General features: G+C 43.3%; 1 protein-coding gene across 1 annotated transcript in view; it reads left to right on the forward strand.

Annotated features, from left to right (window-relative positions):
• Positions 1-14,737, forward strand: part of SH3BGRL2 (SH3 domain binding glutamate rich protein like 2) — a 169,705-nt gene that overhangs the window by 78,682 nt on the left and 76,286 nt on the right. The window contains exons 3-4 of the mRNA XM_069598933.1: positions 10,277-10,358; positions 12,254-12,733. Coding sequence (XP_069455034.1) covers positions 10,277-10,358; positions 12,254-12,733 — 562 coding nt within the window. The remainder of the gene's footprint in view (positions 1-10,276; positions 10,359-12,253; positions 12,734-14,737) is intronic.

A 14,737-nucleotide genomic window follows, 5' to 3' on the forward strand; every position in this document is an offset into this window, starting at 1 on the left:
TCATAGGAATCTGAAGCCCTGGCTGAGGGTCAACATCCTTTTCAGCCTTGCAGTCAGGAGCAGGAGCAAAGCAATGATTACTTCCTGGCCTGAAAGGAAGAGAAGGGAGAAAAGGGCGTGAGTGGGAAAAGATGGAAGAGTAGATGCGAGGGCAAGGAGGGAAGAAAGAGGGAGGGAAGGGAGAAGAGAAATGGGGGCCACTGCAGGCAAGGGCACAAAGCCCTAAATTATTGGGCTGGCTAGAAAGTTTGAGGTTTTCTGAAATAATGTACCGAAAAACACAAATGAACTTCTTGGCCAACCTAACACGGCCAACATTTTGGCCAACAGACATGTTTCTGGTGGAAAGAATTCTCTGAGGGTTGGAAACCACGTCTTCCAGTTTGTTATCTTCTGCACATGGTGCTATCCAAAGAATCTGAGCAACTGGCTTGTACACAGAGCATTCTGGGAAATACAGCACCTCTTTTTCTTAGTAGCTAATATTTACGAGTGAGTTGGTGATGGACAGGGAGGCCTGGCATGCTGCAATTCATGGGGTCGCAAAGAGTCGGACACAAATGAGCGACTGAACTGAACTGAACCACGTACTTATTCAAGCACTTAGCATGGGTTATGCTATTTAATCCTTACCTCAAGCCTAGGGATTAGGCTTTATAATTACCTCAATTTTACTACTGAGGAAACTGAGGCAAGGATGCTAATTAACTTACCCAAGGTCACACTGAGCAAATGACAGTCACCGGTGTCATGCCCCCCTCCCACCTCCACTGTCTTCTTCGCTAGCAGAACCCCAGTAGTTTAGGTTGACTATAGCCCCACACTCCACCCCAGTCCCTGGAGAAAAAGACCTACACCCACCTTGCCTCTGGCATGCTCCTTCCTGATATATACACTATCCCAGTCTCCCTTGTAGTTCGCCATGTGACCCAGTTCTGATCAAATAGGTTTAGACAGAAGTCCACTGGAGGGCTTCTGAGAAAGCTTTTCCCCTGTGATGTGCGTGCGTGCTAAGTCACTTCAGTTGTGTCCGACTCCGTGTGACCCTATGGACTGTAGGCTGCTAGGCTCCTCTGGACATGGGATGCTCCAGGCAAAAATACTGGAATGGGTTGCATATCCTTATCCAGGGGATCTTCCCAACCCAGGGATTGAGCCCGCGACACTTAGGTCTCCTACTTTGGCAGGCAGGTTCTATGCCACTAGAGCCACCTGGGAAACCCTCCTCTGTGATAGAAGAAAGCATTTTTTCTGCCTGCCTTCTTCCTCCTTAGGGTGATAATCAATGACAGTGTCATCCTTTTGGCTCAGGCAGCCACCCTGCAACGATGAGGCAACAAGCCCAAGGACAAGAATGGCTACACTGAGGATGATAGATTGAAAAGTGGAATGTGGATGATAGATTGAAAATCCTGCATTTTGAGGATACTGCTAGGTGTTATGATAAACCTGGATTCACCTCCCTATCCTCTTCTTCTTATGTGATATTTCACATCAAATGTAAACTATTGCTGCTGGAAATTTATTACATTTAGCCAGACCTACAGCTGCATGTATATCAACTACAGCTATGAGAACAGAAGTGGATTTTGGACATAGGAAACCTGTTTCTATTTTAGGCTGATAGTTTGCTATTCAGTATCCCAGAATTCCGTCTCCAACAGCACTTCCTACCCTCAGCCTTGACCTCACATACACAGTTGTTATTCCTAAGTGAGGAACAAAGGCAAAATGTAGCAAATTGTAGGACACTACATACTGATGAGCTTTTTAACTACTGAAAATTTATTCTACTAAAACCAGAACAGTAATGATACATATTGCAAGTAAACATCAGTTCATACTACAGACATTCTTCCCAAGGACCCACAGTCTTTGTCTCTGCACTGTTCACACAGAGCCACATGCTTACCCATGCTCACACTTGTGCTTCTATCTAGGACTTTGTTGTTTAGTTGCTAACTTGTATCCAACTCTTTCACAACCCTGTGAACTATAGCCCACTAGGCTCCTCTGTCCATGAGATTTGGCAGGCAAGAACACTGTAGTGGGTTGCCATTTCTTTCTTCAGTGGATTTTCATGACCCAGGGATCAAACCTGAGTATCCTGCACTAGCAGGTGGATTCTTTACCACTGAGCCATCTAGGACTTTAGTTTGTGCTAAAACTGTTTCTTTCTGTCCCCAACCACACATGCTTTGTTTTAGGAATCTTCATATTCCCTATGTCTAGTAGAGTGCCTGATGTCGACTAGGATTTTGATAAATACCAGTGGTATGAAAGTAAAATTGCATCATATCCTCTCTATTAAAGTTATCAAAGTCACATGCATCTCAGGAATTACAAATATATTACTATTTTCCAGATCCTGAGAGATGATTTCTTTAATTACGAAACATTTAAAGCAATGCAAATTGCTGAGGAGAGGAAGTTTGATAAGTTGCTAATAGACAGCCAATGCTCAAGTGCTCAACAAATAAACTAAACTAAACAGATTGACTTTTAAAAAGCTATATGTTAACCATATGATCCAGCAATCTTATTCCTGGGCATATATCTGGAGAAAACTATAATTCAAAAGGATACAGGCGCTCCAATGTTCATTGCAACACTATTTACAATAACCAAGACAGGAAATGTCCACCAGCAGAGAAATGAATAAAGAAGAATAGTACATACATACAATGGATTACTTGGCCATATAAAAGAACAAAATAATGCCATTTGCAACAACACAGATAGACCTAGAGATTATCAAACTGTAAGTAAAGCAAGTCAGACAGAGAAAGATAAATATATCACTCACATGTGGAATCTAATTTTTTTAAAATGATACAAATGAAATTATTTACAAAACATAAACAGACTCACAGATATCAAAAACAAACTTACCAAAGGGGAATAAAGTGGGGGGGGGGTGATAAATCAGGAGCTTGAGATTGACATATACACACTATTGTATATAAAATAGATAATAAGGACCTACTGTATATGACAAGGGCCTCTACTCAATATTCTTTAATAACCTATAAGGAAAAGAAATATCAAAAAGAAAGAATATATGTATATGTATAACTGAGTCACTTTGCTGTATACCTGAAACTAACACCACTTTGTAAATCAATTATACCCCAATAAAATTTTTTTTAATAAAAAGCTACATGCTCTGCGAAGTGTAAATTTGGTTCAAGTAAAATCAGGCATTTCTGCCACATTGTTCTCAGGGCAAGAAGGATTTAATGGATTTTTCAACTAAGTTTGGCTTATAACCAGAGAGCAATTAACACCAGAAGGACTAGAGCTTCGTTACATTATTAAGGGCTTCATTCTGTCATAAAGTTAGTGATGCCTGGACCAGATCAGAGCTCCCCAGTACAGTGAGTGCATTCACAGGGAAGTCTAGTTCCCTGACCTCGTTGTTAAATGGAATTCCACTTAATGCGAAATAAATGCCTTCCCTCTCAAAGATGCTATTTAAACCCAACAGCTCTCATTGCAGTGGAGACCAAGGTAGAGTGATGCCTGCAACTTAAATTGCTTCTAAATAAACTAACTTGAGAAGGATGCAAAGAACTGAGGGAAAGAAATGGTAACCTAATAAAGCACTCTATGTTTTTTGTTGCTCTTTAATTTTACTTTCAGGAAAGAGTTGCAACATTTAAAGGTAAAGACCTCTTAGTTCTTTTTAAAATCATTATGGCTCAAGGTATTTAGAAGTACTATAAACAAATGTTAATCATTTTCATTCAGTAGACCCTTCAGAATCCTAGGGAAAGTAATAATAAAAAAAATAACAATTGCTACAATACCACTTTATATTTGTTTAAGCTGACTTTTTCATTTTCTCTAATTATAGCTATATATAAACATTTTCTTATACTGGCTCTGTTGCAATTATTCTAAATGGCCTTTATGCCTAGCATAATGAGAAATTATAATGAACTGAAAACTCATTAGCAATGTATTCATAAGGAATCAAAATAATTTCAGAATTCAACAACAACTTACATATAAATTTTTGTTTATTACCATATGGTATTCATTTATAAAGTAGCGAGCTAATAACCAAAACACTAGTGTATTGGGAGTTCCTCTAATAGCGCTGCCTAGAATTACTTAAGCAATATCAACTTTAACCTTTGTTTTGTTGTGATACTGTCTCCTGATCTGGAATGTAATCTTGAGGGGTGTGGTGGGGTTGGGGTGTGTGTATATATATATCTATATGAAAGTGAAAGTGTTAATCACACAGTGGTGTCTGACTCTTTGTGACTCCACGGACTATAGCCTGCCAGACTCCTCTATCCATGGAATTCTCCAGGCAAGAATACTGGAGAGAGTGGCCATTTCCTTCTCCAGGGGATCTTCCCAACCCAGGAATCTAACCCAAGTCTCCTGCATTGCTGGCAGGTTTTTTCCCATCTGAGCCACCAAGGAAGCCATATACCGTTTTTAAAAGTTGATTAGGAGAGTCTTGTAGGATTACAAAACAGAACAACACAGTAAACAGATTCTTTCCATCAGTTCAGCTCAGTTAAGTCGCTCAGTCGTGTCCGACTCTTTGCCACCCCATGAATCGCAGCATGCCAGGCCTCCCTGTCCATCACCATCTCCCAGAGTTCACTCAGACTCATGTCCATCGAGTCAGTGATGCCATCCAGCCATCTCATCCTCGGTCGCCCCTTCTCCTCCTGCCCCCAATCCCTCCCAGCATCAGAGTCTTTTCCAATGAGTCAGCTCTTCGCATGAGGTGGCCAAAGTACTGGAGTTTCAGCTTTAGCATCATTCCTTCCAAAGAAATCCCAGGGCTGATCTCCTTTAGAATGGACTGGTTGGATCTCCTTGCGGTCCAAGGGACTCTCAAGAGTCTTCTTCAACACCACAGTTCAAAAGCATCATTTCTTCGGCGCTCAGCCTTCTTCACGGTCCAACTCTCACATCCATACATGACCACTGGAAAAACCATAGCCTTGACTAGACGGGCGTTAGTCGGCAAAGTAATGTCTCTGCTTTTGAATATACTATCTAGGTTGGTCATAACTTTTCTTCCAAGGAGTAAGAGTCTTTTAATTTCATGGCTGCAATCACCATCTGCAGTGATTTTGGAGCCCCCCCAAAAATTAAGTCTGACACTGTTTCCACTGTTTCCCCATCTATTTCCCATGAAGTGATGGGACCGGATGCCATGATCTTCGTTTTCTGAATGTTGAGCTTTAAGCCAACTTTTTCACTCTCCTCTTTCACTTTCATCAAGAGGCTTTTGAGTTCCTCTTCACTTTCTGCCATAAGGGTGATGTCATCTGCATATCTGAGGTTATTGATATTTCTCCAGGCAATCTTGATTCCAGCTTGTGCTTCTTCCAGTCCAGAATTTCTCATGATGTACTCTGCATAGAAGTTAAATAAGCAGGGTGACAATATACAGCCTTGACATACTCCTTTTCCTATTTGGAACCAGTCTGTTATTCCATGTTCAGTTCTAATTGTTGCTTCCTGACCTGCATACAGATTTCTCAAGAGGCAGGTTAGGTGGTCTGGTATTCCCATCTCTTTCAGAATTTTCCACAGTTTATTGTGATCCACACAGTCAAAGGCTTTGGCATAGTCAAGAAAGCAGAAATAGATGTTTTTCTAGAACTCTCTTGCTTTTTCCATGATCCAGCGGATGTTGGCAATTTGATCTCCGGTTCCTCTGCTTTTTCTAAAACCAGCTTGAACATCAGGGAGTTCACGGTTCACGTATTGCTAAAGCCTGGCTTGGAGAATTTTGAGCATTGCTTTACTAGCATGTGAGATGAACGCAATTGTGCAGTAGTTTGAGCAGTCTTTGGCATTGCCTTTCTTTGGGATTGGAATGAAAACTGATCTTTTTCCAGTCCTGTGGCCACTGCTGAGTTTTCCAAATGTGCTGGCATATTGAGTGTAGCACTTTCACAGTATCATCTTTCAGGATTTGAAATAGCTCAACTGGAATTCCATCACCTCCACTAGCTTTGTTCGTAGTGATGCTTTCTAAGGCCCACTTGACTTCACTTTCCAAGATGTCTGGCTCTAGATTAGTGATCACATTATATGATTATCTGGGTCGTGAAGATCTTTTTTGTACAGTTCTTCTGTGTATTCTTGCCACCTCTTAATATCTTCTGCTTCTGGTAGGTTCATACCATTTTTGTCCTTTATCGAGCCCATCTTTTCATCAAGTACCTAGCATACTCTTGTTCACTTTTCATCTTCCTGATTAGCCATAATCTCCATGAGGGTAGGGACTGTGTTTGATCTACTCCTGAATCCTTAGCAGCTAGCATAGCATCTGACACATACTGAATGACTCCAGCTGAAAGAAACAAACTGCGGGCAGGTCTTCAGTCCTTCCTGTGGTTACCAGCAGACCTAAAGCTTCCTTGGTATAGTTCCAGTGGTGCTCCAAGATGCTGGCTTGTGCCATTCGCCTCTCTTCTCCTGACTTTTTTCAGATTCTAGTGGGAATAAGGCATTGGGAAAATGAAAGTGTTTTCTCCTGTTAGAGAGGCTGGGGAACCCTATTGATTTGGTTGAATATTAACTGATTCAGGAATAAGTCCTGGTGTGGAGGAAAAGGAACACTCTAATACTGTCGGTGGGAAAGTGAATTGGAATAGCCACCATGAAGAACAGTATGGGGAGGTTCCTTAAAAACCTAAAACTAGAATTACTATATGACCTAGCAATACAGCTCCTGGGCATATACTTGGAGAAAACTATGATTCAAAAAGGTACATGCACCCTAATTTTTCTAGCAGCACTATTTATAACAGCCAGGACATGGAAGCAAACTAGCTGTCCGTTGACAGATGAGTGGATAAAGAAGATATGGTGCACACACACACACACATAAATATATACATATGGGATGGAATATTACTCAGTCATAAAAAAGAATGAAATAATGTCATTTGCAGCAACATGGATGGACCCAGAGATTATCATTCTAAGTGAAGTAAGCCAGAAGAGACAGACAATATCATATGATATCATTTATATGTGGAATCTAAAAAAAAAACCCAAAACATACAAACAAACTTATTCACAAAACAGAAAGAAACTCATAGACATAGTAAACAAACTTATGGTTACCAAAGGGGAAAGAGGTGGGGGAGGTTAAATTAGGAGTTTGGGATTAACATATACCCACTATTACATATATATATATATATATATATATATATATATATAAAACAGACAAATCTACAAGGACCTACTGTATAGCAGAGGGAACTATACTCAATATTTTGTAATAGCCTCTAACAGAAGAGAATCCGAAAAAGAATATATGTGCACATGTATATATATATATATATATAAAAGTTATATATAGATATATAAATAACAGAATCACTGTGCTGTACACCTGAAGCTAGCACATTGTAAATCAACTGTACTTTAATTAAAAAAAAAAGAATATGTCCTAAATGTTGGTTTCAAGCCTAATTCCTTGCTTTATGATTTACCTCCAGTTCCTAAACATGAGGGCTGAAACTTTCATCCAATTCAGGGATTGCTCAGTATGACTCTGTTAATTAAGATTTTATTTTATTAAGAATAGACAGAATGGGCCTGATGAAGCCACACAAAAGCACTGGATGAATTCTCTCATGAAATCCAAGCTGCCTGATTTGACTCTATGCCTGCTTCATTTCTCTAATATTCCTTTTATCTTAAGCATGGCCTCTAAACTTCATTAACATCAAAAAGATTTTGTTAAGCACTTTAATGGAACATGGCACTGTACAAAGAGGCTTATAAGAACCAGATTCTTGTTATTTAGCAAGTTCAAATCACAGACTTAAGACAGAAATATGTATAGGACTCACACACTTTATGTAAATACAGGCCATTCCCTGATTTACTTTGCATGATTCATAACAGCTAATACTTCCTGAGTCCTAACTATGTCCCAGGCATTGTGTGAAAAGCACTTTCCTTAATCTTCTCCAGGAAGTCCCCTAACAACAATGAAGAAGGGGAGACACTGGCAAGTTACATAAACCTTCCTTAGTTAGTTATTAGTCACTCAGTCATGTCTGACTCTTTGCAACCCTATGGACTGTAGCCCCCAGGCTTCCCTGTCCATGGAATTCTCCAGGCAAGGATCGAATCCAGGTCTCCTGCATTAGGAAGGTCCTTAGGAAGCTCATATAGCTGTGACACACCAATCCTGGTCGGACTCAGTGGCCAAGCCGGTTCTTTAACCACTCTGACCTGCTCCTGCCCTTTGGCTTATAACCTCCTCTCCCACAAATCTATTGCCTACTAACAGCCAAATACACTCACTCGGCATTCACAGCAGCTGCTGCCTGCAGTGGGGCACGGATTGTGGCAGGCATGGTGTGGTGACCGACTTTCCTTGAAAAGTGAAATTTTGGGGTAGCCAGATAGTATTGGATTAAGTGCTGTTAAAAATAGGGCAATCCTCGACTTCCCTGGCGATCCAGGGGTTAAGACTCTGTGCTTCTAATGCAGAGGACGCAGATTTGTTCCTTGGTCAGGGAACTAAGATCCCATACGCCTGCCACATGGTGTGCCAAAAAAAAAAAAAAAGAGAGAACAGGGTATCCCTGACAACAGAGAATTATCAATCAAATGCAATTCTACTCTAAAAATAAAATCTGGACAGTTGGGACTCCAGACTGTTTCAAAGAGCTCTTCATTTAATCTGTAAGGAAACCTTAATGAAGAGTGTTTTTGCTCCCTGGCTCCCCTGCAAGCTTCATCACTCATCCCCTGTTACTCCTCATCCTCTAATTAGAAAACACTAGATCGCTGCCTCATTAGCCATCAGGGCTCCGGCCTCTGCCATTTAACTTCTGCTTCCACTCTCCTGCTGGAAGCGCTCTCCCAAAGGTCAGCAATGATAACAGACCACCGTTATAATAATACCCAGTGGTTCCTGTGGATTTACTGGGCTCCAAACCCCATGCTTGGCGCTTTCTTTACACTGGAAGAACCAGGAGAACCTTAGGGTTGTACTGGACTTGCAGATGGTCTTGGCTTAGTTGGCTCGATTTTTGAAAATCAAGTCAGTATTAAAAGATCAGAATATCTTAGACAAAAGTCTATATTTTGAGCGGTGCTGCCCAGTTTCCTATGGTCCTCATGGTGAATATATGTCCACTTGGATCTATCCGACCTCTGTCATTTATGCCATCTGCCTGACTCCCTATACGAGCAGTATTTACTCTCAGTGCTTTGCATGGATATTCTGGTCGGGATTGTGTAGCTGCCAGGAAAAGAGATATTATACACCTTAAACTTACAGAGTTTTATATGCCAATCCTATGTCAATAAAACTAAGGAAAAAACCCACATTCTCCAGATGGTCTATCATGACTTGTAAAACCCATCAAGTCCTAGACAACGCAGGCACACCTTCTGTGGTGTCCAATGGCCTATCCACTTTCTGAGTTGTCTTTAAGTTTCAGCCACCTGCTATATTTGCAGACCTGCCTTGTCAGATCGGCAGGGAATCCTCTCTGTGCTATGATACTCTGGGGCTGATCTTGGACACTTAAATTATATCCCAGATTGCTTTTTACTCTCTCTGTCACTCTCTGGGTCTCAGCTCCATCCTGGCTGCTGTGGGTTGCTGGACTGCTGACACTTTGTCCTACATACAAGCTCTGGAGACAACCTTCTTCACCAAGGATATTTAAAAACAGAGCGAGCTGGGACCAGAATAATCTTCTCAAAGTATAGTTCTGATCGTATGCTTCTCTTCCTCAGAATGCTTACAAATTAAGTACAAACTTCTCAGTTAAGGCAACTAGGGTTGTAAAAAAACAGAACCCTACTTGAGGTGACTCAGATCAGATTTATGACATGGATACAGGAATATTACACAGGCCTCCAGAGCAAAGATCAGGAACAGGCTGAACCATAAAGAGACTGGCAAACTTTCTTTGTAAAGGACTACGGAGTAAACGTACTAGGCTTTGCAAGTTATCTGGTTTCAGGCACTCTGCCAGAGACAATAGGAAAAGTAATGTGCTCTAATAAAACTTTACTTACAAAATAGACATCCAGCTGGATTCGACACACAGGCCAGAGTTTTAGGGTCCCTGGGCTCAAGCATTATCAGAGCTCACTGAAACATCTCTGTCATCTTCCACACACCTGCTTTGTTCTCTTTCTGCCGACTACCGTCCTTAGCATCTCTTGTGCTCATGTTGGAAACTGACTTCTGAAAGCACTGACCTTTCAGGTTACAAGCTAAAGTTCAAGTGTTCTTTCTCTTTCTTAGTCCTCATTCTAAATTCTTCGGGCGGAGATGTGGCCAGGCCTTTCTTGATTCAGATACTTACCCTGAGACTAATCAGCTCAGGGTAAGTATCAGGAGTTTGGGTCTTGCTTTATGAACCAGGAGGGTGTTGGGACCCCCACCCCCCAAATCTCTTAGATCAAAGCAGAAGAACAGATTTCAGAAAAGGGCAAGGAGTTGGGCAGACAAGTTAGTGAGAGTCCCTGGCTGTATTTTCAGCATTGTCCCCTATTAGAACCCTGACATTTCTTCTTGAAGTAAAACAAACTTCTTGCTGTTCCTATGGACCCTGCATAGGATGTGTGAACTCAGTCGCCTCCCACTCTTTGTGACCCCATAGACTGCAGTTGGCCAGGCTCCCCAGTCCATAGGATTTTCCAAGCAAGAATACTAGAGGGAGTTGCCATTTCCTTCTCCAATATTCCATCCTGTATCCCTTCCATCTGCTAGCAGAAATACTACTCATCTTTAAAGTCTCTTCTAGAAGGCCATCTTTGCCCTCTCTTTTCTCTTTATATCCACACAACTCTATTGGTACAGTGTGTCTGGTCTCATTGCTATTTCTGTATCTGACTTTTTTGTTTTGCAGTCAATAGACACTCTGCTGACTGAGGAAAGGACTTATTCAGCATTTCATGCACTCTGGTACCTGTCAGAGCACAGGCTTGGAGTTCTCATTTGTTGAGTTTAACTATATCCTCAAGGCTGAATAATTCCAAATGGAAGAAATTTAGATTTTATAAAATTGCATCAATACAGGAAATATGGTATCTACTTTTAAGAAAATATTTTTCAAGATATAAACATTCATTTCTACATTTAGGGTAGCCAAATTAAAGTACATGTGCAGAGAGAGATTATTTACAGCCAGCAAAATGTACATTTAAAAATGTCTAATAGTAAGAAGAAATAAAGTCCCATTAGGATTGTCTTTTCTGTTACCATAATAAATTTAAAAATGGAATACTACAGACATGACGTCTGATAAATAATAGGGAGGGTTATACATGTGAAGTAATCAAAATCGCTCTAAAAAACAAATGCTCCAAAACCAAAATGGTCCAATGTTTATGCAAGAATTTTACCAAAGAGCCAGAGACCTCATCATCTAATCTTTCTTCCTAGAACTGTTAATTAATATTGTTCCCAGAACTCTGCTAAAACTCCCCTGCTGAAAGGAAGACAGTAAATACAGTACTGCAGAGAAAACTGGTTCATTCTACAGGAACTGTGAGAGGCTTGCGCTTTTGCGAAGCAGAAAACACTTGCTGAAGAACTATTCCTAAACTATTAGAAACTACCTAACAGCTTTTTTATTTCAACAGCAGCCTCCTGGGAGGCTGCGCTGGAATGTGCAGCAGGTCTGAAAACGGCACAGATTTGGCTCAAATCTGTGAATATTAGGTGCACAGAGCCGAAGCCATTGTGTAGGGAATCGGGGTGGGGCGGGCGGGGTCCTGATTCTCGATGATTAGTAGGATTCTAATTTCGCTTGGGATTGTTTTTTTTTCCTACAACAATTATTACAGTTTCGCTAGAAAAATAAAATTTCTAATTTCGCTTGGGATTGTTTTTTTTTTCCTACAACAATTATTACAGTTTCGCTAGAAAAATAAAATATCGGTTGTGCTCTCACCTGGGTTTCTAATTTTCAGCGTCTACCGAAAAAACAAAACAAAACAAAAAACCTCGTATTTATTCCCCAAGAATCACCCTTCTGCAATCTGCTGAGCCGCTGGGAAAACAGGAGCGCACAGCCCCACCGCGCCCCCCGACCCCGTCCCCACCGCGGCCACCTCCCAGCCGCCCAGCCCACCCCACGCGCGACCCGGAGACGATGGGTCTCCGAAGCATCACTGTTGTCTGTTGCCGTTTCTGGGTGTGGGGAATGCTTCAAACCAGTAAACCACTACACACAGAATCCCAGCTCGGACGCCGAACCGCGCCATCCTCGCCTAGCTTTCTTTCCTCCCCGGCCTCGTCTCGCCAGGATCCTCGCCACCCCGGCACAGCGTCTCCCCGCGGCCTCGGGAGGCCCTCGCGGCACCTGCGCGCGTCCGGGACGCAGGCTCAGGGACGCGGCGGCGGGAAGGAGCCCGGCGGCGGCCACCCCAGGAGCGGCGCGGACTACAACTCCCATCACGCCCCGCAGCCGGCTCCCTCCCCGGCCCGGCCCCGCCTCCCTACCTCGGCCGGCGGTCGGGCAGCGCCGAGCTTTTATCTGCAGACCAGGCGGCCGGGCGGGCTCCGGGTCCCTGCCGACTCCCCAGACGCGAGCGCTGTGTCGGGCAGCGGCGGCGGCGGCGGCGGCTCCCAGCCGAGTTCTGCCTCCGCGTCCCCGCCAGCCCGGAGCCCGCGGAGGGCGCAGAAGGTCCGTCCCGACCCGGCGAGAGGATGGTCATCCGCGTGTTCCTCGCCTCCTCCTCGGGCTTCGTGGCGGTAAGCGCGCAGGGGACCGGCCGCGGGCGGGGGTCGGGTCCCGCCGGGAAAGGGGGCGCTGGTCCCGCGGGACGCGGGCGGCGGGAGCCCCTGTGCGTCTGGGCGCGGCGGGCGGCGGGAGCCCGCGCCCGGCAGGTGATCCATCTCCCTCGGACGACAATGAACGGGGCGGGGAGCCGGGGTGTGTGTGTGTTGGGGGGGGGACCCCGGACTCAACCCACATGCCCACCCTGCATGGTCCGAGACGGAGACCGGGAAATGGATTCGGCGGGAAGCCCCCGGCTCTAGTTGGGAGGCTCGGGGATTTTGGAGAGGGGTGGTCAGGGAGCTTCGGGCGGCGGGCGGGGGGGTCCCACTTTCCTTGATGAGCTTGACCGATTTGGGACTTTCAGCCTGGTTCCGTTTGGTAGGGGAGCTTGTTAAGCTGCTTGGTTTGCTCACCTAGCTCCTGAATGGAACAAGTTTAAGTGGAACTTGCTCTCCACCCTCTGTGCCCCGCCGCCAAGCACGTTACTTCAGTTTTATACCTGCGCAGAGAGAATGGTAAACCAGGTTTGTCCTGTTGTGCCAGGGTTGTTTTTTGATTTTTTGCCTAAGGTGCTATAAATATGTTTACATCTATATGTAAATATGGTGTGTTTGGTTCATCTTCCCCTATGTGCTCAGTTTCATCTTGGGGGTATGTAAATTGTGATCTGTTTAATTATTTTAAGCTATTTTGTTTGGTCTGGTGTTCTCGAATTTTCTTTTTTTTCAGGGAGAAGTTACATAGCTAGATGTCAGACTTTAAGGAAAAATTCAGTAATAATAGCTCACTGAGTAAGACATGTAGCAGTATGTTTTACATGATTATTAAGATTTGGTTACCTTTAGCTGAGTTAAACTGTAGATTTCAGGGGCTCTCTAGTGAGATATAGAGTTAAATACATCAAAAGCTGCAGTATTGATTGTTTCAAATTTAGTCCGGCCACTTAGTTGCCTGCCCGGAGACTCAACTAGGTTTTCCCCAAATTTGTTTCAGAAGGTAGGTTCGATGGAGAATCGAAGAAAATGTCGTTTGCAACATAACTCTGAAGTTTTTTATTTTAAAAAGAATTAACTTGTGGTAGAACAAAGGCCCCCTTTTGTATTAGTAACAGGAGGTGGGAAACTCCAGCTTATCTTTATGTGCAGAGATGTTCTGGTCCCCAGACTCCTGATCGTTTCAGTGTTGCTTGCTCCCTGGGGCTGCTTAGTCATACCTGCCTTTTATAGATCCCTCCACCGCTCCACCGAAGCTACGCTTCATGTGTTTGGGAACCCATAGAGTTTGTGGATAGATTTTTTTCACAGTCACTCCTTCAAAAGTTCTACAAAGCTTTTGGTTTCACCGTCAACTTGCATGCTTCCATAACTATTGCAATAGTATTTTATTGACTGGAAAGGGATGCTTTATAGTATTGATATTAAGAAACCTATGTTATCTACGTTGGACAAAGAGAAGTCGCTCAGTCGTGTCCGACTCTGCGACCCGTGGACTATAGCCCACCAAGCTCCTCCATCCATGGGATTCTCCAGGAGTGGGTTGCCATTTCCTTCTCCTGGAGTGGGTTGCCATTTCCTTCTCCAGGGGATCTTCCCGACCCAGGGATCGAACCCAGGTCTCCCACATTGCAGGCAGACGCTTTTAACCTCTGCACCACCAGGGAAGCCCTTGACAAGTCAGAGTCAAAATTCTGAGGTCATAACTTGGCTTATCCTTCAGGAGGTAGTATATTAAGAGAGTTCTGGAACCCTGCATCATCTCTGTTTACTTATTTCCATTAACAGATATTTATTGCCTGTCTGCTATGTGCCTTTTTAACTTTTAAATTTAATGATGGGTGTTTTGCACATGAAGCTAGACCTGAGAGAACCCAGGCAGGCTCTGATGAGCGGAATGAGCTTGATTGAAGTACCTCATCTCTGCCTGAATTTCTCATCATTAGAATGAAGAGTTGTGATGAAAAACTCGGCATTCCACTC

Source organism: Ovis canadensis, chromosome 8 (assembly GCF_042477335.2).
Source record: "Ovis canadensis isolate MfBH-ARS-UI-01 breed Bighorn chromosome 8, ARS-UI_OviCan_v2, whole genome shotgun sequence".
Taxonomy (NCBI): Eukaryota; Metazoa; Chordata; class Mammalia; order Artiodactyla; family Bovidae; genus Ovis; species Ovis canadensis.